General features: G+C 41.8%; 1 protein-coding gene across 3 annotated transcripts in view; it reads left to right on the forward strand.

Annotated features, from left to right (window-relative positions):
- Positions 1-25,606, forward strand: part of ARHGAP6 (Rho GTPase activating protein 6) — a 468,278-nt gene that overhangs the window by 365,796 nt on the left and 76,876 nt on the right. For all 3 annotated transcript variants that reach the window (XM_084869821.1, XM_084869822.1, XM_084869823.1), the window contains exon 2: positions 11,530-11,689. In XM_084869821.1, coding sequence (XP_084725947.1) covers positions 11,530-11,689 — 160 coding nt within the window. The remainder of the gene's footprint in view (positions 1-11,529; positions 11,690-25,606) is intronic.

Consider the following 25,606-nt stretch of genomic DNA (forward strand, 5'->3'; position numbering starts at 1 on the left):
GCAGGAAAGGCTGCTGAGCTTGTCAGCCTTGAGCCCGGCTTCTGGCTGAGTGGTGCTCCAACTGTGGGAGTGCACTGACCACCAGGGGGCAGCTCCTGCATTGAGTATCTGCCCCCTGGTGGTCAGTATGCATCATAGTGACCAGTTGGCCAGTTGTTCTGGTTGTTCTGGTCATTCCCGTCATTCAGTCATAAAGGTCGCTTAGGCTTTTATATAAATTGATATACAGAATAATGCATGTATAATTCTATATAATAAAAGGGCAATATGCAAATTGACCCTAATGGTGAAATGACCAGAATGATGGCTGGACAAGTCACCATGAGGCTCATTGACCACCTCTCGATCCCTTTCCCCAGGCAGCACACTCTGATCACCTGATGGCAAATGGGGAACTGGGGTTGGGTGGCTGGGGACACAGGCAGCACCAGGCCAAGGACATAGGTGGCACCAATACACAGAGGGTGACCCATGGCGGGGGCGAGGCCAGCAAGCGGGCGGGAACAGCCAACCTCTTGGTCCCTTCCCATGGCCATCAGGCACCGATCACCTGATAGCCAATGGGGAACTGGGGGAGGGTGGTGGTGAGGGGTGGGGCCAGCTGTGGGCATCCTGGGAATATGGCCCTGATCTTACCCCATACGAATTTTGTGCGCCTGGCCTCTAGTATACATAATAATGCATAATATAGATAAGAATATATAATGCATGCCTTTAATGGTAAACAAAATTCATACATGATTGTTAATATCTCCTGACACCATCATTTTAAGTAATTCTATGTAATTTGGGCCAGGGTTTCTCAAACTCTGCACTGTGGAAATTTGGGGCCAGACAGTTCTTTATTGTGGGGGACTGTCCTATGTATTGTAAGATATTGAGCAGAACCGTGACCTCTACCCACTAGCACCTTCCCAGGGTCATTATAGTAAAAACTTTTTACAGACATTGCCAAATGTTCCCTGAAGGGGGCAAAATCACCCCCAAGGACCACTGAGCTATTTGGTTTCGTATTGCTACCCTTTATTAGTGTAGTTTCACGGTACCCCAGAATGAAAGGACATTTTTATCATTGTAAGAGCCCTTAGTCTATCGAGAAACATTGGGTCAGTTTCAACTTCACTTACATTTATGAAATTGAAACAAAATTGAAATCATCCACTTTCAGTCTTTAAAAAGAATTCTATGACGACCACCCGAAAGACTGGATCCAGAGAGCCTTAAAATGAGCCATCCATTTATGAGATAAACAGTCACCATAGAAAAATGCTGACCTGGAGCATGCATTTGGGAGTTGAGAAACAGCCAGAAACACATCGTAGGCCATGCCAGTGGGCTTTGACATTCTCTGGCTGCTTCTTTATTAACTCCTGGCCCATGTAATGAAAGTGACAAGGCACCATTAACCTTTGTATTCATGCCTTCCTGCTCATGCAAGGTCTGATGGGTGAGTGTGGGTGTCATGGATTCATTTTCCTCGGGTCTGATATTATTAAGTTTATTTTCTGCCCTCGTATACAAGCATTTGTTGGCTCATCACAGTCTGTTTCAACAGACTGTTTCTTAGCATTTTATTCAAACCCAGAAGACATTCTCCCTCATAGATGCAACATTACATGGCTCTGTTAGTTTCCAGCTTCTTATTGAACTCGATGTACCTAATTCATTTAGTCCCTTGACAGATAAATATTTATTCAGTGACAATTAAGTACCAGATACTGTCTGAGATAGTGGAGATAGTGGAAACACCAATGCAAATAAACCAGACAAGGTTCTTGCCCTCATGAATTTAGCTGGTGAATATAGGTCATGACGTAGGGTCCTAGGCCTGGGTTTCTGGCACATGAGAGTAGATGCTAAATAAACATGTGTAGGGTACTCATTGACCCTAATATCTATATCAGGAGTCAACACAACGATGGCCAGTGGGGCAAATCTAGCCTATTGCTTGTGTTTGTTTGACCTGCAAGCTAAGAATGGTTTTTACCTTTTTAAATGATAGAAGAAAATAAAAAAATAACAATACTTGTGACATGAAAAGTACATGAGATTTGAATTTTAGTGCCCAGGAGTAAAGTTTTATTGGAACATTTATTTGTGTGTGATTTGTGGCTCCTAATTTGCTTTATTGGCAGAGCTAAGTAGCTCCAACAGAGATAAGAATCTGATAGGAGGTCAAGACTTACTTGTTGAAATGTCTGGGAGTGTACCCTCTTCTCAACTCAATCCCCTTCACCCTCCGACCTCCTTTTCTAATTCTCCCTTCTACTTCTCCTGTATTCACTTCCTAGTGTTCATGCAACAAGTTACCACAAACTTAAACCATCACATGTTGAATATCTTGCAGTTCTGGAGGTCAAAAGTCTGTTATGGGTCTTCCTAGGATGAGATCAAAGGCTACATTCCTTCTGAAGGCTCTGGGGGGAGAATCTGTTTCTGACCTTTCCCCCTTCTAGAAGGTGCCTTCATTTCTTTGCTCATGGCTCCTTTGTCCATGTTTAAACCTAGCACTCTAACCTCTTCAATTGCAGCGTATTTGATGTGTTCATTACTGTTGAGTGGCAGATAGCAGAAGAATGAGATGCTGGAGGGGGGAAAGACAGAAGGCGGAGGGATGGGAGGTTGACAAACTGCAGCAGCTCATACATATTATTCCAGGTCTATACAGATTCCTTAGCTTTTAGTTTTCCAAGTTTGTGGCATATAATGGATTAGGAGACAACTTAGTCCATTACCTATAATCAAAACTGTAACTAAATTATATCATCATATTTAATACTAGAGGCCCGGGGCATGAATTCATGCATGATTGGGGTCCCTGGGCCTGGCCAGCTGCAGGAGGTTGGCTGTGGGAGCACACCGACCACTAGGGGCAGCTCTTGTGTTGAGCGTCTGCCCTTTGGCAGTCAGTGTGCGTCACAGCTACTGGTCGGTCGTCTGGTCATCTGGTTATCTGGTTGTAACGGCTGCTTAGGCTTTTATATATATAGATGCTGCCCACTTGATAATAGATACCTTTAGAGACACCTGGGAAGTCCCTCTTTGTTTATTATTTGATAACCTTCTCCCCTAGGAAAATTGTTTTTTTCAGCCATGGGCTAAGTATGGGCTTAAGAACCAATTGGTTCTAGAAACAGTATTACCTTCTTTTTGAAATGTCTCTTCCAGTGGCTAATGCAGCTGCTATGGTTTTAGAAAAGCACCCCAGACATTTCTCTTTCTGGGATTTGCCTGTAGCCTGCTCCTGAGCCATCAGCCGCCACAAGAGTAGTCTTAGGAGAAAATATCTCCATACATTCAAATCATTACAAATAGCCCAACGTTTTCCTCTCTTTTGGCTAAGAACTCCAAATTTACTAAGGAAGTTGAAAAATCCAAGAAGAATCACAGGCTGTGATATATACTGGACTAAGAGAAATTTAAAGCATTATACTTCACCTTTTATTATGTATTGATTTGTGAAGTTTCAAAACTGTGTAATACTTGATTGCATTAGGAACTGTCTTAGTTGGGAGAAGAAAATGAAGGCTCAAGAGACATCTACACTGGCCAGGTTCTGGTTTTGCCATATTTGGGAATGCATTTATTTATTTATTTATCTATCTATCTATTTATTTATTTTTAAAAATAGGATTATCATTTTAAAAAGGTCAAAGCTTGAACATTTTTCTTCTTTCCCCATAAAACATCATTCCCTCCTACTCTTTCTTATCTTGGTAATTAGTGTACTATCCTCCCAGCTGCTCAAGACAGAAATTTCAGAGTCATCCTCAGTGACTTCTTTCCCACCCCACCTCTGCATCCAGTTTATTCCCAAGCCTCTGTGCGATTCTGAGTGTCTCTCTGTCCCAATATGGATCCTCAGCTTACCCAGCTCAGCATGTTTTCTGATTTCTACATCTTCAACTTGGCCTCTCTCTCAATTCCTATGGAAATGTGTTTGCACTCTTTTTTCCTATATGCCAATCTGAGCATGTTTCTCTATCACTGGAGGTTCCTTGATGGCAAGTAAAATCCAACCTACTTTGCAATGCCCGCAGAGAAAGCCCTCCGGGATCGGGCCCTGATGTCTACATGGCTTTGCCTCCTGCTCTTTTCCTCCTTCCCACCTTGTAATTTCCCCAAACAAGCCTGTTCTCTCACACTCATTTTTCCTTGGCAACCACTGTTTTTCCCGCTGTTGCAGTTCCACCGGGCAAAGCCTTACTCCTCTTATTCAACTCTCAAGTCTCCATTGAAACACTGCCTTCTCTATGAAGCCTCTCTTAATCCCCCAGCCAGAATGTCCAAGCCTTTTCTCTCAGGTGCCCATTGCATGTGGTACTTACTTGGAGTGCCACAGTCTCTGTATGTTATGGATTGCATGCGTTCTTTTTACCAAAGTTTAACTCCTTGAGGACAGGGCTATGTTATCATTTTGAAAAATTCCAAGCCTAGTACTGTATTAGGAATTTAGGAAATTTTGTTTGAATTCATTAACTAGGTGGACATAGTAAATAAAAATAAAATGTATTTTCTGGGGCTTAGTTTATTTCAGTCGTAAGCTCTGATTCAGAGGTTGGCAAACTACAGCACACGGGCCAAATTCAGCTTTCCACCTTTTTTTTTTTTTTAAGTGAAGTTTCATTGGAACACTGCCACACTCATTTGTGAATTATCTATGACTGCTTTCATGCCACCGAGGCAAAATTGAGTAGTTTTGACAGAGACCACATGGCCCCTAAAGCCTGAAATATTTAGTACCTGGCGTTTTATAGAAAGAGGTAGCCAACCCATGCTAAATAGAGATAAGTAGTCCATTGGAGCCCACATTTTTAAATACTTTAAAATATAGGTATGTAATTCCATTTTGACACTTCAAATAGTAGTTGGCTCCTTTAGATATCTAAACTTCACATTTAAAAGTCACTGGGTCATTGGAAACTTCCCATTTATGGGGGGAAGTAACACACTAATCTTGTATTTCATGATGCTTTAAGGGTATGAGTGAAGGGTACAACCAGTTCCTGAATCTCTAACTCCTAACTAACATCTGCTTAGCCCAGTTATACCAGAAAAAGAAAGAAAGATCTTCCAAGTACTCTGGACCTTGAAGAATTTTATTCAGTTCACCAAATGGGACAGAAGCCTGCCCACTCTGTCGAGACTTGCTCACTTGCTCCTCTCTCCAGATTCACTCTCACATCCAGCTCCCTGAGCCCCTCCTGAGCTCATGATGGTTTTCATCATTATCCTCTGATGCAGATTCATACATGTGAAGACAAACAAAAAACCCTCACTTCTTTTAACTCCCGCGCAGACGTGGCCTTCTCTGCGGGGTCGTTCCGGGCCATGCTCTCTGAAGCTGTGCATCCCTGTCCTTCGCTCACACTCATTGCCCCTTCCTGATGTTGTGTTCCCTCCCTAGCAGTTATCATTCTTTAATACACTATACCCTTTACTTACTTTGTCTATTTTCTGTCCCTACCGGAGTATAATATCTCCATTTTAAAATAAATAAATGAATAAATAAATGAAATTCCAAATAAAGAGGGAAATATCAAAGCTTTAGCATAGTGTCATTCACTCTTTGGAATGAATATTCAAAGCAGGAATTGGCTGCCAGTAGGGAACAAAGATATTTTCACAGTTGCTGGTGCCAGTCTCCCTGACTCCCTCCTTGAAAATGAGTGATGAGGATGGTGAAGTCTTGTGGGTTCCTGGGTGTTCTACACATCCTCAGCCAATCCTTGGCAGTGCTCGTGGGGGCCAGCACTGTTCCTTTCTTCTGAAACTTTCCCTGACTGTTGCTGAAAACATAGATGCCTCTTTAAAGCTGTTGTGCCTCAGTTGACCTTTGTAATTCACAGCAAGTCATCTTAAGTAAAGACATCATCTTCAGAGGATTGTGAAGTATTGTTTCATAGGCCATCACTTTCCCAATGTCTGCACCAGGGGTAGAGCCATTCACTCCCAATAGACATCAGAGAAGTGTGTGTTCACACAAATATAGTCAGGATTGTGGGAATCTTTGATTCTTTTTTTTTTTTTTTTTTTTTTACTTCAGAATAGGTTTTTATTTCATTCTGTTTTTTTGTTTTTGTTGTTATCCTACTGGAATATCCAAACTCTTGACTCTATGGTATGCTACCATCTTGACTAGAACAGCTTTGATGCTTTGATGTGGAGTAATTTATCATCAGTGTCTCATGTCTTTAAAAATATGTGTAGTTTTTATTTATCATATAACTGTACTTATTGTGATCAAAATATCTCATTAGAGTGCTGCAAATAGAAAGTCAGAAGTTATAATTTAGCACAGAGTTTAAAGGCATAACATTTTTACTTGAGTCCTGGTTGGTTCCAAATGTTGTAAGTTTTATGACCTGGAGGAAATTACTTAATCTCCCCAAGCCTCAATTTCATCTATTATATATTACATTTACATATACTATATATTTCTATAATCTATACCAATAAAAGAGAAACATGCAAATTAACCATCACTCCACTACACCCACAGCAAATCAAGAGCGAGTATGCAAATTATCCCAACCAAGATGGTGGTGGCCATGGAATTGAAGCAACCAGAAGGCTTGGGTTGCCCCCGGCAATGGAGGAAACCAAGCTTCCTGACTGCCCTGGCTGGACCTGGCCAGCCCTGGCATATTCTCAAGGAGGTGCTGAAATAAAAGAAAGAAAAGAAAAAAAGGAGGGACTGGGGGCCTGAATCACCAGGGTGTGTGGCAAGCCTGAAAACAGCCCTCAGCTCCTCACCCAGGTTGCCCAGGCACCCCAGTGGGGACCCCCACCCTGAAGACAGTGTGGCCAACCTGAAGATAGCCCTCAGTCCCTCACCCCATTAGTGAAGTTAATTGGAGGTGATCAGGACAGCAGGGGGAGCAGTTTGGAGTGAGCAGGCCAACATGGGGGGCAGTTGTGGGGGATCAGGCTGGGGGGGGCATTTGTGGGGGAGCAGGCCGATGGTGGGAGGCAGTTGGGGGCAAGCAGGCCGGCAGGCACAGTGGTTAGGGGCAATCAGGCAGGCAGACAGGCAGGTGAGTGGTTAGGAGCCAACAGTCTCAGATTGCAAGAGAAATGTCTGACTGCCAGTTTAGGCCTGATCCCTATAAATTAGCAGAAGGACATCCTTCGAGGGCTCCCAGATTGGAAATGGTGCAGGACAGGCTGAGGGACACTGCCCCCCCTCCCCTCCGCACAAATTTCATGCACTGGGCCTCTAGTATTAATATAATGTATAATAAGTATAGACAATGCTGGACTTAATAATAGCTGGACTTAAGATTTTTTGACTTTATATGGTATTAAAGTAGAAACCATACTTCACTTTTTAAAGAATTTTCTGAACATTTTTGGTTTGGTTTTGTTCTCTTTTTAAAAATATATATATATTATTGATTTTTTACAGAGAGGAAGAGAGAGGGATAGAGAGTTAGAAACATCAATGAGAGAGAATCATCAATCAGCTGCCTCTTGCACACCCATACTGGGGATGTGCCAGCAACCAAGGTACATGCCCTTGATCAGAATCGAACCTGGGACGTTTCAGTCTGCAGGCCGATGCTCTATCCACTGAGCCAAACCAGTTTTGGCTATTCTCTGATTTTTATAAAAATACATTTTTATTGATTTCAGAGAGGAAGGGAGAGGGAGAGACAAAGATAGAAACATCAATGATGAGAGAAACTCATTGATTGGCTACCTCCTGCATGCCCCAAGCCTGCAACACAGGAATGTGCCCTTGACCAGAATAACATAATGAATGTCTATCTGTGAAGGTCTGTGTTCATTAACATTGGGTCCTTTTTCAATAAGGAAAATGTGTTATTTGATAAGTAGAGAGGAGGTCCACAGGGTAACATTTTTTCAAGCTGATTATAGAGCAAAAGATTTATTTTGTTTATTCATTATTAAGATTGCCATTGTGCACTAGAAAATATTTTAGGACAATAGGTGCTTTGACTGGGAAATTGAGGCAATACAATGTTAAGTTCAGACATATTTGTATCTAATTTGTTATAAGAAACTCCTTTTTTAATCACGTTCTCCAAATGTTGGCTGGATAGGGAAGAGAAAGGAATGAGGCTTAAAGCTGCCCATAGTCTAACATCTAAACTGGAAATTAAATTCATTATTACACACTGCCAGCCCTCACACAACACCCTGTTCCCCATCAGCCCTACCATCGCCACCCCCGACCCCCAATGCCAAACACAAGCAGAAACAACAACTTACTTAAAGTATAATAAAGTGTAAAAGAAAAAAAAATCATCCTCAGTCTTCACTTTGTCCTTATTCTCAGGGTCTGGCTAACTTTGAAATGGCTGGTCTGGTGCCCAAACTTGTAGAATTCTACATCCCTCCCTTCTCACACACCTGCCCCCTTTGTTCCCTCCCCATCATCACAGAACACATAAAAATACAAACACATTTCCTTTATACACAAACTGGTATTTATTTAAGGAGACCATTTATGTTTTGATCTCATAATGCCCATTTCTTAAGCATTTTTAAGGGTCTTCTTCTTGTTGGGCCTGGGCATCACTTGTGGAAGAACATTCAGGAACTTGTACTTGTTCGTTTGTTGGCTCGCTTACTGGAGGTTGTGTGCCCATGCTGCAGTGAAATACATTTATCCTTCTCTTTCTGCCTTTACGCTTCTTGTCCTTATTCTTCTTAAGGACGGAATTCACCAAAGTCATTATCTTCGTTACCTAGTTGGGAAACAAGTTAAACACAGAAAGACATTGGTTTTGGGGGAGAAATTGGGAAATGAGTGGGGAAGGGGCTCATAATAGAATGACAAGGGATTGAATGAGGAAGTGTCTGTGCCAAAAAAGCACAAGGCCAGAATCTTGGGTGAGGAATTACTGGGGAAGAGGAAGCATATGACTAGGGTAGACTGACCTTCTTCTCTTTGTCATTGAGTGGGTAAACTAACTTCCAGTTAACTTTAGTACTTGAAGTGTCTTCCTCCATCCTTGTGGTTGGAATCTGATTCCTTATCTAAACTAGTCTACAGTATTTTCTTAGTAACTTTGGCTTTGTTGTAGCAACAGACCTTACTCCAAGACTCCTAGCCTCTATATATACTCTCTAGGACAATGAGGAGCCACACCCTTCAGCTCTGATTGGCCAACAGTCAGTGGTTGCCATGGTGTGGCTTGACATCACAAAGCCTCAGCTTGACCATCCAGGAGGGGGAAGTAGGAGGGGATGCAGAGGACTCAGATGCTCTGGTTAGAGAAAGGAGAGCTTCCTCAATACCGCCTAAAGTTTTCTCCAACTGACCTCTCTCTCCCTCATTTCCTCTGGTTCAGTTATTGTCCAGCATATGGCAGGGAGGTGGTGTTTCCTCTAAGCCATTTCCCATACACCCCCATCATTCAGTGGTCCATTCCACTTTCCCCCAGATATCACCATTACCTAGTATTTTGTGTTGTTTTAATGGATGTTTTATTTTAGAATAGTTTTAGATTTACAGAAAAATTGTGAAGATATAAGCCTAACCAGTAGTCACGGACAACAGGGGGGGGTGGGGGCATGCATGGGGAGGGGTTTGGGATGGGAATGGGGGGATAAGGACAAATATATGATACCTTAATCAATAAAGAAATTAAAAATAATAACAGAAGCAAAATAAAAAAAGATGTAAAAAATAAAAAAAGAAAAGAAAAAGTGTGAAAATAATACCCATTATACCCCATACCCAATTTCCCTTATTACTAATACTTACATTGCTATGGTACAACTGTAACATGTAGTGAACCATCAGTGAAACAGTGACAGTCAAACCTCAATTCTCTAATATCTCCAATATCAAACAATATGGTTTTAGACCGAGTTGTTCTAAGAAAAAAAACTATACCAGTTGTGCAATAAAATTTCAGTTCTTGACCTGACAGCCCTTTTATGCTGATACCTCTTCCTGACACAAAGCATGTCTCATGCCACAAACAAAGGAGAGGATGTTTTTGTTGGTAGCCAAATCTAAACAGCACAATTTTAAAATAAAATAAAAAGAGGCCATCAAGAGCACCAATGATGGTAAGGGTGTGAACATGCCCACAAAACAACAACCACAGGCAATTGAAGAGGTAGAAAATGGTTGTTGGTTGGGATAAATGAAGAGTGGTTGGCCAGTGATAGCATGTGGGAGGCAAGGATGTGTGAAAAGTCCAAGATGCTGCATCCTGTCCTCTTGAAGGATGCCCCTGAAAGGAGTGGGGAATGTGATTCATTTAAGGCTAGCACGGGGTGCTTCCATAAATGTAAGAAAACAAATATTTCTCTTTAGATTAAACAGTAAGTATTTCAGACATATACTGTATCTAAGAATGTTAAATCAGGGAATCATTTGTGTGTCTGGAATGGATTCATTAAATTTACATATACACTGAGTGGCCAGATTATTGATAGCTGCAAGCATAATAACCATGCCACTCAGTGTGTGTGTGTGTGTGTGTGTGTGTGTGTGTGTGTGTGTGTGTTTTAGAGGCCCAGTGCATGAATTAGTGCATGGTGGGGTCCAGCCAGCCTGGCCAGGTGGAGGGGATATGGGTGGTTGGCCGGTCTGCCTGCTGGTCGAACTCCTGGTTGAGGGAACAATTTGAATGTTGTTCTTTTATTATATAAGATATACACTGAGTGGCCAGATTATTATGCGTTCAGAGATCATCATCATCTGGCCACTCAGTGTGTATCAGATAAGGTCAAAAGCAGTAAGCACCTCATAAGATTGGTGGAGGGAATAACTAAAAAGCTATTGGCACAGTCGCTGGTACACAGTAGGGTATCAGTACACACTGATCCTTCTGTATCTTAGTGCACATGATGGCAATTAGCAGCAGTTTTTCCTGTTACTGAGATACAAAACCAAAAAGTTTCCATGTGATTCAATAAAAGACAGGAAATTAGGAAACATATGTAATACTTTCAACAATGTTTAAAGCCCTAGCTGGTTTTGCTCAGAAGGGAGAGCATCGGCCTGAGGACTGAAGGGTCCCAGATTCCATTCTGGTCAAGGGCACATGCATGGGTTTTGGGAATGATCCCCAGTAGGTGCATGCAAGAGGCAGCCGATCCATGATTCTCTCTCATCATTGATGTTTCTATCCCTTTCTCTCTGAAATCAATAAAAATATTTTTAAAAATAAAATAAAATAAAGATTTAAAAATAAATAAATAAAAGGAAGGAAGAAGACATGTGTAATACTTTCAACAATAAAGATTTAAAAATAAATAACTAGAGGAGGAGGATCCTGGCAGCACCTTCTGCAGCATTTTCCTCGGCCTGTGTGTGCATCATTACATGGGACTAGGGGCCCCGGCAGGCGCTCGGGATTTTGATGTTTGCAACTACCTGGGAAAAGCCATGGTTATCTAAGAGTGGATTTGATTTTAGGCATCGAGAAGGAATTTTTGAACAAAAGGGTGAAGTTGGCTTGACTTTGTGACTAACGAAGAGGATGAGACCTGTGAGATCTAGGTAGATGTGTAACTCTTGCTGTTTCTCCCCTGGGTCTGCAGGGTGACTTCACCTGGAACAGCATGTCGGGCCGCAGCGTACGGCTGAGGTCAGTTCCCATCCAGAGCCTCTCGGAGCTGGAGCGAGCCAGGTTGCAGGAAGTGGCGTTTTATCAGTTGCAACAGGACTGTGACCTGAGCTGCCAGATCACCATTCCCAAAGGTAAGGCCCTGTCTGTTATTCCATCAGGGACATGGCGAGTCACACATCTGCTCTGCCCAAGCTGCAGGGTGCAGAGTCAGCTCAGAGCTGACGTCACACAGGAAGGAAACTGCAGCCTCTTAGTTCTTGGCTGGCATTAGTGTCCATTTTAAAAGACACATTCAAGAGGGGCAATTTACAAGGCAACTAACATGTTGACTTAAAGGGAAGGTCAGCATGGGGCATTCAAAAGGAAAGCTGTGGCCGGGCCGACATAGCACAGTGGTTGAGCATCGACCTGTGGACCAAGAGGTCATGGTTCAATTCCCGGTCATGGCACATGACTGGGTTGCAGGCTCCATCCCCAATCAGGGGCATGTAAGAGGCAGCCGATCCATGATTCTCTCTCCTCATTGATGTTTCTATGTCTCTCTCCCTGTCCCTTCCTCTCTGAAATCAATAAAAATAGGTTTTATAAAAAAAGGGAAAGCCATGCATATCTCAACAGTCCACAAGGCTTCAGAACAAGCAATTAGAAGTGTCAGAAAGGTGAGTTTAAAGGTTTAGAAGAAAACGCATGTATATCTCAACATGATTTCAAAATAACCAGTTGAAAAGAATGTTTTAACCATCTATTAAACTTGTCAACTGACCTTATGCAAACCCCCAATCAGGGATTATGCCAACGTTAACTCATTTTTATCCAGTCCTTCACTTGGCATGTGTATGTTGGGCTTCACAACTGTGACTCTGGAGCAAGCCAGGCTTGGTAGTATGATGTTCTCACACATACAGATCCTGATTCTGTTCAAAATGAAAAGGCATATATTTGAAGTCCTTCCATCCATAAAAGTCTGTTTCTGAACGTTTACTATCCTCTATAAGGGTGCTTTACGATTTGTATTAGCATGGAGCAGAAATGTAATCTGAGGTGGAACGAAAAGCTATGGTGTTATACAAATACAGTAAACCCACCATAACAAGCAACATTGGCTGGGCGCCTGAAATGTAAAGGGATAACAAGCATCTAAAAGCTACAAGATTCCTTTGGAGGATTTCAATGTCTTAAGAAATTCTACTTTTTTTTCCTTTTACTAGGGCTTGAGGGGATGAATCATGAATATTTATTTATAAAATAATTCATATCACACACACACACACACACACACACACACACACATACACACACACACATCTATATCTGGCAAAACTTAGTTGTCACAGTTTGGAGAAGGATGCAACTTACATGTACTGGGTAGAAGCCAGGATGCTGTCAAGCACGCAGGACAGTACCCCACAACAAGCACTGTCAGGCCCCAAGTGCCCATGTAGAGTTGTTGAGCAGGCTTGCTATATATACAGATATGTACTTACAGTCTGTCAATAACCACCACGGCAGCCCAAACTGGTTTGGCTCAGTGGATAGAGCATTGGCCAGCAGACTGAAGGGTCCTGGGTTTGATTCTGGTCAAGGGCACATGCCTGGGTTGTGGGCTCGATCCTCGGTGGGGTCATGCAGGAGGCAGCTGATCAATGGTTCTCTCTCATCATTGATGCTTCTCTCTCTCTCCCTCTCCCTTCCTCTCTAAAATCAATAAAAATATATTTTTAAAAATAACCATGCTGGCATTATGGCTTTCTTGGATCATCTGTGGCTCATACTAAGGGCACTGACTTAGACATCTTAAAAATATAGGATTTGATTCTTGTCCCCTCACTCCCTTCAACTATGAGCTTGGTCAGTGCACTTCTGCATTAAAAGTCTCCGTTTTGTTTACTAGAAAGAGCAGCACAGAAACACTGATCCCACAGTTTCTATTGGATGCAGACTCCTAAGGACATTTTTATTCTTTCAGCTGAAATCTTAGACTCTGCTGGAGGTCTAAGAGTTCAGGAGAAGGAAGAGGGAGATGAGGGCAAGGGGCTGGTGAGACATACATCTCACTCCTGTCCTACTCCTGGGCTTCCTAGGCATGTGCTCCTGGTCACCACAGCCACAGCCAGCTCCTTCCAGGAGGAAATCCCTGCCCCTGTTACATCTTTTCATGTCAATCTAACACCAAGAGATCCTCAGCTCAATTAAGAAATAAAGCACTTTGACAATTGATGGCAAATGAGTACCAATCACTGTCAGGAGGGTTGTTGCTTCCCCCTAGGGCAGCCCCATCCTGCCCCACCTTGCCATGGTTTGGTTGTAGGTGGACATGAGGCCTGCCCTCTCCCCATTAGCTCACATGGTGGCCCATGTGAAGCCTGAGAGTCCTGGCTCCCCTTCACAAGCAGAGATGTTCTTTCAGTTCCTAAAAAGAAAAAAGGAAAAGAAATGAAATACAAAAATGTTGTTGGCAAGCCCACTTTGTAGTGGAGGGAATGATGACTCTCAAAAGTGATGTGAAACCTACATTGGATGCACACCAGATAAGATATCAGGGAACAAATATTATTTGTAGTTTTATTTTTAAACCCAGTTGATTTGGCATTCCTCTTTGTCCCTGCTTTTAAAGAGTTTGCTAAATAAATAACCTTTACCAAGCAGACTTTATAAAATGTGTTTGCTGGAAGTTCTATCTGCATTGCTCATTTCTGAGCCTATGTACATCACATTCAGGAAAAGATTCACTCTATCCAGATGCCCAGAAATGTTCATGCTATAGGAGCTTTTTTGATAGAAAATGGGAGCTAGTGTGTGTGTGTGTGTGTGTGTGTGTGTGTGTGTGTGTGTGTGTGGTTTTTAAAAATATTTTTTATTTCAGAGAGGAAGGGAAAGGGAGATAAAAACATCAATAATGAAAGAGAATCATTGATCGGCTGCCTCCTGCACACCCACTACTGGGGATGGAGTTTGCAACCGAGGCATGTGCCCTTGACTGGAATTGAACCGGGAACCTTTCAGTCTGCAGGTTGAAGCTCTATCCACTGAGCCAAACCAGCTAGGGCAGGAACTATTGTTTTATAAATATTTTCTTATGGAGGAGAAAAGGGGTTGTGTGGTGGGATGGAAATTAATAGACATCACCCAGGATTACTGATGCTATTGTTTTGCGCAAATGATTATAGACATTAAATTTTACCAAGATCCTTCAAATGCATCTTTGACGGCAACTTTGATCAGAGGATGGCCACTTGGTTCCATGCAAACCCCCAAATGGAGGTTCTCAGTAGGGTCAGATTCACTGTGTGAATTATTTACTCAGGAAAATAAATACAGTGGACCTAGAACCGAAAGAAATGATAGCAAGCCTAATGAGACAATGGGTAAATGAAAATGGAAATATATCTAAGCTCACATTTTAGCTCTTTGCCACTTTAGGATGAGTATAGGGATTTGTTTACGGGTATCTGTTTGAAGAACCTCCTCCCTCTTTGAGTCTGGTGTCTTCAGGGCTCAGATAAGTGATGTTATAATATGTTCACCAGCTTCTGGGATTCGCCATAGAGAGGGAGGAATAGGAGGTTGGGAGGTTGGGAAATTAGTGGGGTGATTGCCTAGCATGGACTGCAGGGGTGGGATCCAGAGCACAGATAGGGACTTTGACTTCCTCTCAAGCACATCAGTTATATGGTACAGATGCAAGTCAATGAGAAGAATGTATAATTTCTCTCCAGATTGCCTCTCCGTTTTCAGTGAAATAGGAAGCAATTTTACATGCTAGGAGTGAGGATGGACAGGAGGTACTGGGGGTTTAAGGACAGAGGAGAGGAAGAGAGGGGAACCAATGGGACAGCAATGTTGCAGGATTGCGGGGCAGTCCAAAAGGTTCATTTGAGGTTAGTGTCTGGGAATTTAAGTTTCAAAATAAGCATCCTGGCAACTAAACACTACTAAAGCAAAATATACCTTTTTGCAATTCAAATTCCCCAGAGCTGGTTAATCAAATCTCTATTGGTCGGGATTTTCTAGAGTTCAATGATAGTAGAGAAGCACCAGGCAATGGAGAGTGTTGTAGGCAGAATAATGCCCTCCCCAACCCCCAAGGATGGCCATGTCCTTGTCCCTGGAACCTGTGAACATGTTACCTCACAGGCCAAAAGGAACTTGGCAGATGTTATCAGTTAAAGTCCCTAAAATAGTGAGACTATCCTGGATTATCTGGGAGGGCCCACACTGATCACGTGGGTACTTAAAAGAAGTGAAACCTTCCCAGCTGTGGTCAGCGAGAGAAATGACTAAATGCAATGTTGCTGTCTTTGAAAATGGAGGAAGGGGCCGTAAGCCAGAAAATGAAAGCAGCCTCTAGATACTAGAAAAGGCAGGGAAACAGATTCTCCTAGAAAGGACTGCAACCCTGATGACACCTTGATTTTAGCCCAGTGAGACCCATCTCAGACTTCTGACCTCCGGAAATCCTATATAATAAAGAGCTGATATGCAAATGGCGATCATGCCCTCATGCCATCATGCTGTAATGGCTCAGACACTCAACACTGGGGAGAGAGGAATGGGGAACAGCCAGGCCGTGTCCCAGGAGAGGGACAAACTGCCCACCCCGAAATCCCGGGTACCAGAGACTACACCTGTGCCTGTGGCCCATGAGAAGAACAAGCCACCCACCCATTATTCTGCCTACAACACTCTCCCCTGCGGTTGTGGCTGGCCCAGGTGAAGCCAGCCTGGGTCCCAGGTGCCTGCAACTGGCTGGAGGAGGGAATCCTGGGTCCTGGGTGCAGAGCGAGGCAGAGGCAATTAGGAGCAATCAGGCCAGCAGGGGAGCAGTTAGGGGCTATCAGTCAGGCAGGCAGAGGTGGTGGTAAAAGATGATCAGGCAAGCAGGCAGGCTAGCAGTTAGGAGCCAGTGGTCCCAGATTGCGAGAGGCAGTAGAACATCCCCCGAGGGGTCCTAGATTGAAAAGGGTGCTGAGGGACTCCCCCACCACCATGCATGAATTTTGTGCAACTGGCCTCTAGTATCAGATAATAAACTTGAGTTGCTCATGTAACTAAATTTGTGGTCATTTGTTACAGCAGTGATAGGAAACTAATGCAGTGTCCAAGGAAATGATTGTAATCCCAGACCCTGGAATCCAAGTTGGATAAAGAAGAGAAGTTAGGAATAAATGTAAAAGACATATTTTTCTTGAATAAAAAGAATCTATAAAATAAATGTCAATTATGTCATTAATCATCTTGAAACTGAATGTGATTCCAAAACATATACCAACAGAATTTGTTTTTGTAATATCACTAATTTGATTTAAACATCATCTGGGCAAATAATTCTGTGAGAGTAGGAAGGCAAAAATATGAAAAGGATCAAATGAAAATGATCTCTATCCATTTGTTAAAATGTCATAAAACAAAAGCAATTAAAAGAGTATTGTACTGCTTCATAATATGCAGATCAATGGGAGACAACAGTTCATAAGTGAACTAAAATTGCTGTGAGAACTATGACATGATAAATATTGCATTTCTTGTCAGGGAAATGATGGATTATTATTGTATTTGCAACAATGAGACAAGCATTGAGGTGAAAAGGCTGGATTCTGCCCTTACTCCTTATATCTATGTAAATTGATATGAAAGAAAGATTTGAAGATTTAAAAAATGAAACTATAAATGCACCAAAGCCAAACATAGCTGGATATTTAAATATTTTTACATTGGGAAATTCATCACCCAGAAAACATAGAGTGATACATTTTACTACATTAAAAAAAAGAATAATCTTTGTTGCCAACAAATAAATCAATAAATAGAAATGTATAGGACACTTGACAAACTAAAGGCTAACTTCTCTACTATAAAAAGCTTTGTTACAAGTTAATGTGAGAAAAATAATTAAAATATAGACAAATTACAGGCAGCTCACAGAAAAAGATATGCAATTGATTTATGAATATTTGAAAAGATGCCCACCCTCATATTTATTAGATAAATGTAAGCTAAACAACAAGAGAATATTTTATTTTATATTAGACTGGTTTCAAAAGTGTGACAATATACTTTACTAGTAGTCCAGTGCATGAAATTCATGCATGGGTGGGGGGGTGTACCTCAGCCCGACCTGCACCCTCTCCATTCTGGGACCCCTTAGGGGATGTCCTACTGCTGGTTTAGTCGGACATCAGGCCAGCAGTCAGACATCCCTCTCACAATTTGGGACCGTTGGCTCCTAACTGCTCACCTGCCTGCCTGCCTGATTGCCCCTAACCAGTCTGCCTGCTGGCCTAATCGCCCCCAACTGCCCCCCTCTGACAGCCTTCTCACCCCCAACAGACCCCCACTGCTGGCCCGCTTGCCCCCAACTGCCCCCCCCACCAGTCTGCTCACTTACAACTGCCCCTCACCTTCCCCGCTAGCCTGACCACCCCAAACTTCCCTCCCCTCCTGGCCTGATCACCCCTAATTGCCTCTGCCTGGGCCCTGCCACCATGGCTTTGTCCGGAAGGATGTCTGGAAGGTCTCCCAATCTAATTAGCATATTACCCTTTTATTAGTATAGATGGGAAAACCGACACTCATATACTTGTGGCAGCAACTAGGCAATTTGGCAACATATAACTTTTAAGTGGGCCCACAATTCTACTAGTAAGAATGCATCTCACAGATACATATTTGTATTAATTGAGTTAGGCTAACCACTTTGTGCCTTAACATTATAATCATCTCTTTCTTACTCAGGCATCATCCAGTGCAGGTTGGCCATGGGGATCAGGAGAGTAGACCCTGCTCTTCGCAGTTATTCAGGGACCTAGGCTTCTCATAGCTTGTGGCTGCTCTCTCCTCTATTCCATTCAGCCAGGAGACACACAAACTAAAAACTAATAACATTTCCATAAATCTTATAATGTGACTGGTGAGGTTGCTATGTTACTCCTGCTAAACTTAAGATCTTTTGAAAAGGGACTTTTGAAAATGCTACAGAGAATCTAGATAAATTCTTAGTGGTTGAAATCAGGAGGCCCTTTGGTGGGAGGGATCATAGCTAACAATAGACCGTCTCTTGGGCAACCATGGAATGTTTCTGCCCGGTCAAAGGCTACTACTCTTGGCATAGGCTCTTGGATCAGTCTTTTTCTTCTGTAAATGGCCTGGTCTTTAACAGTGGAACTGAGAAACCAATGCGGAGAGCATGGTCAAGAAATTAAGCAGCACCTAATGGCTGGTATGAACTTTTCATTTATTCCAAATGCATGAACAGAGCACTATGTATGTATCGGTAGGTTCAATTACTATTACTTTGATAGCATTTTCATACAAATGGTCTAAAGGGATAGGAAACTGGCCTACTGGCTCAAACCAGATCCCATTTGTTTTTGAAAATGAAGTCTTGATGAACTACAGCCATGCTCATCATGTACATGTTGTCTGTGGCTGCTTTCACTTTACAATGGTAGAGGTTAAGTGTTGTGACAGCCCATATGTCCTACAGAGCCTCATGTTTAGAAACTGGCCCTTTATAGGAAAAATTGTCTGACCTCTGGTCTAACGTCAAATGAAAGACAGTGGCATATTTCTGCCACAATTAACAAAGCAGGTTCGTGTATGCAGTGTGGCTGAATCTCATTAGAGTGTAAGCTAAGTATGTAAAACCCAGTGGTTCCATGGGAGGGAAATGCATATTCATGCTTTTAATGCTCTTTATTCTCTCTTGCCTCAGTTAATTTCTGATATCATAATTGAGAAAGGCTTTGTTTATGTATTTTGAAAACAGTTTCACAGAATGAGTAATAGCTGATGGTTTAAGAATATGTGGACGATGGCCTAATAGAAGAGTACCCTGACCCCTCCAAATTGCTCAATTATATGGCTTCCTTATAAAATGGTCCCTCACCATTGTCCCTTAGGTAATGTAAACCCAAGTAAACAACTCAGGGAAATCAAAAAAATGATATTCTTGGTAGGCTAACACTGCAGCTGTCTTTGGTTTGTGATTTAAATGTTGATTTTGAAAATAAGGACCACCTGGTGGGCATGGAAATTGAGCTTGGATATTTGTGTAAGAGCCCTAGAGAGAAAATAGAACTCACTTATTTCTCTGTTATTCTTGCTGGTAATGTTCAGTTGAAGAGGTGATGTGCTACAATGTCAAAGTTTTTTTGTATAAATAAAAATGAAGTTGAGTCAGGCTGGCATGGCTCAGTGATTGAGCATCAACCTATGAACTAGATCACAGTTCCATTCCCAATCAGAGCACATGCCCAGTTTTGTGGGCTCAATACACAGTCTGAGGCATGCAGGAGGCAGCCGATCCATGATTTTCTCTCATCATTGATATTTCTCTCTCTCTCTCTCTCTCTCTCTCTCTCTCTCTCTCTCTCTCTCTCTCCTCTCTCTCTCTCTTTCTCTCTCCATTCCACTCTGAAATCATTTTTATAAATGAAATTGAAACCTGGATTAAAGTCCACAACTCAAATGTATGTAGAAATGCTGGTAGGAAGAAAATAGGGTGATCAAAAAAAGTTAGATTATTGGGCTTAGAGGTCCTCAACAAATGATTCTGTTGTGTGAGTTGCAGAATTAGTTGTATCTTCTATGTGTCCACAATGACTCTTTTGTGATCTTCCCAGAAAATTGTGACTTCCCAGTGGATAAGGCTATATTTTATTTGTCTTTGAATCTGGGACACCAGGTTAACTGCCCAATAAACTACTGACCTTTAGCAAATCATTGAGAAAGTGAATTAATGCATGTATGCATGCATGCATATTCTCATTTAAAAGTGTGTTCCTTCATTCTTCCCTATCTCTCTCAAGAGCCTCAATCACCTTTCAGTAACCCACACACACCCAATAACCTTGTAATGATTTTGAAATAACCTCAATGCTTCCCTATTAGTTCACCCCACACCCAGTTTTCAACATTGGTGGTCTCATAGGGTTAATATGAGTCTTAAATGAGGCAATAACAATGATGAGCTTAAAGCATCTCTCAACATCTTGAATACTTCAATAAAAGTTATCTATCACCATAATCATTAATATTATCATCATCACCATCACCCTATTGCTTTGTCTTAGATCTTCCTCCAAAGGTAGACATTTCATCATTATGTCTCACCTTAACTACATATAGATAGCCATAGATCTTCACCTGCTTTGCTCAATCTACAGGTGCGCCCTCATTCTGCCCACAATCTACTCCTTTGTTGGAAAAATGTCAAAAAAACCCCTAAAAACTCTCGAGGTCCTCTGATGCCTACTGATGTCACTACCAAGGCCATTTACAGTAGGATTCCATATAAAAGAAGAAATCCATTTTGTTTGCACTTGTTTTGAAAACATACTACAGATTTAAGTTTATTTACCTTAGAGTAGTAGGTTTAAAACTTGTCCACAATCTAAGGTAAGAAATACATTTGACATTGCAGCTCAGGAAACAAAAGAACCAAATGGTGCTTATTTTATTTTAAAAAATACATTTTATTGATTTTACAGAGAGGAAGGGAGAGGGATAGACTCAGAAACATTGATGAGAGAGAAACATTGATCAGCTGCCTCCTGCATGCCCCTTACTGGGAATTGAGCCCACAACCACGGTACATGCCCTTGACCAGAATCAAACCCTGGACCCTTCAGTTCTCAGACAGATGCTCTATCCACTGAACCAAGCTGTCCAGGGCCCAAATGGTGTTTATCTTTATCAGTGATGCACTTTCATATTTCCTATCATTTCTCTCCAATCACCTTCTATTTGATCTCTATCATTTTCTAAAATATACTTGTCATGGCCCACAGTTGGACTAACAGTGTTAGAAGGCAGATGGAATGGAGAAGTGGCAGTCAAGGCCAACAAAAATGTCAGTATGGAAAACCCTCAGTTGTTCTTTGCCATGGCTCTAGCACATGTGTCAAACACAAGGCCCGCGGGCCAAATCCAGCCTGCCAGGCCTTGCAATGTGGCCCGCACCGCGCTGTCATCACTGCACTCCGCTGTCAGTTTATGACATTGTCAGTTTATGACTGTTCAGTAAACCATTCGGCCCGCGATTTAGGCTGGATTTTAGATTTTGGCCCCTTCTCTGATTGAGTTCGACACCCCTAGGGCCTTGGTGAGATGGATGGCGCGTTGTTTCTGTAGGGCCACAGAACTGAGCCTAGGCTAGACACTTGACCTGAGCATCCTGTGCCTCATCTATCCAGAGAATAACTATGACATACCACCCACAGGGCTTCCTGTGCTGCTTTCCTGCTGTCCAGCAGCCTGGAGAGGGTCACATGTGGGCTTGAGGTTCTAAAGCGCTAGAAGCCTCTAATGGAGGCTTCAGTGTCATGTCAATAGTAGTGTACATCCTTTGTGTTTCTCTCACATTGGTATTTCTGTCTCTCCCCCTCTCTTCACCTCTCTCTAAAAATCAATGGGAAAATATCCTCAGATGAGGATTAAAAAGAAAAAAGAAAAGAAAGGTAACACACATCCTCAAGGAGTTCCTAGTCAGTCAATAGAGAAGACACAAATAAATGAATTCTATTAAGAGAGCTATAGATATCATCTATCCGAGTTACCTTTGGTAGCCCTTATAGATAAAAGAAACTGCCTCATCTACTTCTTCAGTAAAAGCCAGGGAGGACAGAGGTTTCTCTGCAGGTTCCTTTGTAATTTTCTTCTTGGATGCTCTCCTCTGCGCCCCAGGGCTTTTACTATGTCAAGTTCTCAAGTGTGTGCTGCTAAATGATTCCATTCTGGTGCCAAGCAGACAGGCCAAGACAAGAGTATGTGGCTCTTTAAGCCATATGCTTTGTGCCTTCATATCCACAAATAGCTCCCTATATGTGCTCAGACAAAATAGTTTTCCATCCAAGATCTTGTCCGTATTGGTCACATTTATATATCTTTATTGGAGCAGCAGCTAGGATTGCACAAGGCTTTGGCATCCTGAACAAAACTTTTGTCACTGCAATTTCTGAAATATTCTGGCACCTTTCAAAGATTCCAAGACTACACCATTCCCTCTGTTGGGATTATGGCCCAAAAGGAAACTTGATCATTACGAAGAATGTTCCATCCTTAAAATATGAAATATGAACAGAGACTTCATCCTAACTCTTTTTCTTTGTTTCTCCATAGGTGAAATGAAGACAAATAAGTATTCATTGAAACTAATTATCAAGTGTTGTTGTTTTTTAAACATGTCAGGCTTTCTAGATAACTTGAAATTTAGCCTTCAAAATTATGAAAAATTCAATTAGTGGATATTTATAAATTTTTTACAAATGAAGAAGCTCTGGAAAAGTAGTTTAAGGAATCTTCACTTAAGATAGGAGTGGGCAGCCTGACCAGTGTTGCTCAGTGGTTGAGCATCAACCTATGAATCATGAGGTAACAGTTCAATACCCAGTGAGGGCACGTGCCCAAGTTGTGGGCTCAATCCCCAGTAATGGGATGTGTGTGTGTGTGTGTGTGTGCCAATCCACGAATCTCTCATCATTCATGTTTCTCTCTCTCTCTCTCTCTCTCTCTCTCTCTCTCTCTCTCTCTCTCCCTCTGAAATCAATAAAAATATACTTATTAAAAAAAAAAAAGATAGGAGTGGGCAAACTACAGCCCAAAGGCCAAATCCAGCCCACTGCCCATTTTTTAAAATAAAGTTTTACTAAAATACAGCCACACTCATTCCTCATTTGTATCTGTATTGTTTAAGTGCTACAGCCTTTGAGTAGAGTAGTTTTAACACAACCATATCACCCACAGAGCCAAAAATATTTACTACCTGGACCTTTATAGAAAAACTTGCTGACTTCCAATTTAAGAGATTACTATTAATTCAATATAGTAATTTGTAATGATTGTTTGTGTAATTGATCAACTATACTTTTGTAGTCATTTCTGATTCTTTGCTATCTTAATTTTATTGTATAATAATTGGGTCTTTTTTTTTAATAGACTTTGTAACTCTCAGATGTTTAGCGTTTATATTATGTGACCAAATATTTTTTTTCAAAGTGGATAATAAAGTCCCTTTGTGGCACCAAAGCAATAAGAAGAGTTAATATTTTTATGAGTTGCTTAAACAACTGATGCCACCATACAGCTAGACTCATCCATAACTCATTAATTCATTGTCCTTCCATCTTCCTTCCCTGCTGTCATCAGTGGGCCACTTTGTTCTTTGGTTGCCTTCCTTCATGTCCCTGTGCACAGCATGAAGAGGCAAAGAATGGTAGTTACTCTTCAGCAAGTATCTTCAGTAACAGAGGATTTTCCCTGCTGCCTCCCAGTAGACTTCCCTCTCTTCCGGCCAGTCCCCAACTCAATGCTGGCATGCAGGAAGAAATCACTGAAATGGACTTCACCGAAGATTCTTTTCCTGAACCTGGGGTGACAAAATAGGGAAAGAAAAAAATGGGAGAGGGCAGGTGTAGTAGGATAAAGATGGATTTAGATTAGAAAATATCCATGTACATAATAGCAATATCATCTTCTGCCATTGCAAATAAGCAATAGGGAGGGAGCTATTTTTATATCATACTAGTGGCCCTATGCACAAATTTGTGCATGGGGGGTGGGATTCCCTCAGCCCAGTCTTCACTCTCTCCAATCGGGGACCCCTTGGGGGATGTCCAACCAACAGTTTAGGACCTAAACTGGTGGTCAGACATCCCTCTCATAATTTTGGACTGCTGGCTCCCAATCACTCACCTGCCTGCCTGCCTGATCACCCTAACTGCCTCTGCCTGCCTGATCGCTCCTAACTGCCCTTCCCTGCCAGCCTGATCTCACCCGCAACTGTCCTCTCTGCCTCGGTCCCCATCACCATGGAAGGAAGTTGGACATCTGGAAGATGGCCAGTAGACCCAGTCAAATTAGAATATTACCCTTTTGTTAGTATAGATAGATTATATAGGATAGGATTGCTTAAATGGGGGAGTAAAGCCTTTTTCAGAAGGAAGACAAAAATACATAATCCCTATATCTGGACTGATAGCCAGCCATATGCACTATAATGCCAAACCACTCATTAAAAAAATGAACCGTTTTCTTACACCTTACACCAAACAGCTGTCACCCTTAAAACCCCCTCCTCAGTCCCCACCTTAGGTTCTGCCTTCGCAGTTCAGCCTGCAACCTGGGCATGTGCCCTTGACTAGAATCAAACCTGGTACCCTTTGGTCTGCCCAATGCTCTATCTACTGGCCAAACCAGCTAGGGCTGGACCCTTGGTTTTTATATATTAGAATTTATTTGATTTAGTGTCTAGTACAGTGCTTTGAATGTGCTGCTCAGAAAATATTTGAGAAATCGAATGGAATGGATTAAGCATTCAGTCATAGCACATTCAGTCATAGCTCAAAGAATAACCAAAAATAAGAATGGAAAAAGAAAGAATGAGGAGCCTATTAGTTTTCATCTAATTGCATCATCTGTTCATTTACTGAATTGGTGAGAGCTCTTTTTATGGGAGCAACTGGCAGAAATTTTGAGGAGTTCTTAAGGCTTAAGTCTATGATTTAAAGATATATGATTCCCTCATATTTGTTCAGTGTAAAACAATATGTGTCAAAAGAAAGTTGATAAAATTAACCCCTTACCTAGGTTAAAAATCACATCACGTGTACACTTTGCCTGACTATATTTTCAACTTGAGCTATAAGTTTTGGCTTTAAAACAAATAATGAAGACATTCCTTAATTTTGAATTGAATTTCCTTGAGTTAATATTCCAGGGTATTTCTTTGGGATACGTGATTTCTGTCCGTTTGTTCTCCTACCTGCTCTCTTTCCTTTATATTCCAGAAAAGAAATATAGCTTAAGGAAATGACTGGCCATAAGCCATTTTTCTTGCTCTGGTATTTGGAAACTTTGGTCTCTGCAAATACAATGTCTACCTAGACTAAGTGAACAATACCATTTTCAATTTAAGGGATGTGCAATAAGAAATGCAAATTCAGGCCCCTAGCTTGTTTGGCTTGGTGGATAGAGCATCAGCCTGTGGACTGAAGGGTCCTGGGTTCGATTCCAGTCAAGGGCATATGCCCAGGTTGTGGGCTCGATCCCCA

The sequence above is a fragment of the Pipistrellus hanaki genome, assembly GCF_964339955.1.
Source record: "Pipistrellus hanaki genome assembly, chromosome: X".
NCBI classification, from domain to species: domain Eukaryota; kingdom Metazoa; phylum Chordata; class Mammalia; order Chiroptera; family Vespertilionidae; genus Pipistrellus; species Pipistrellus hanaki.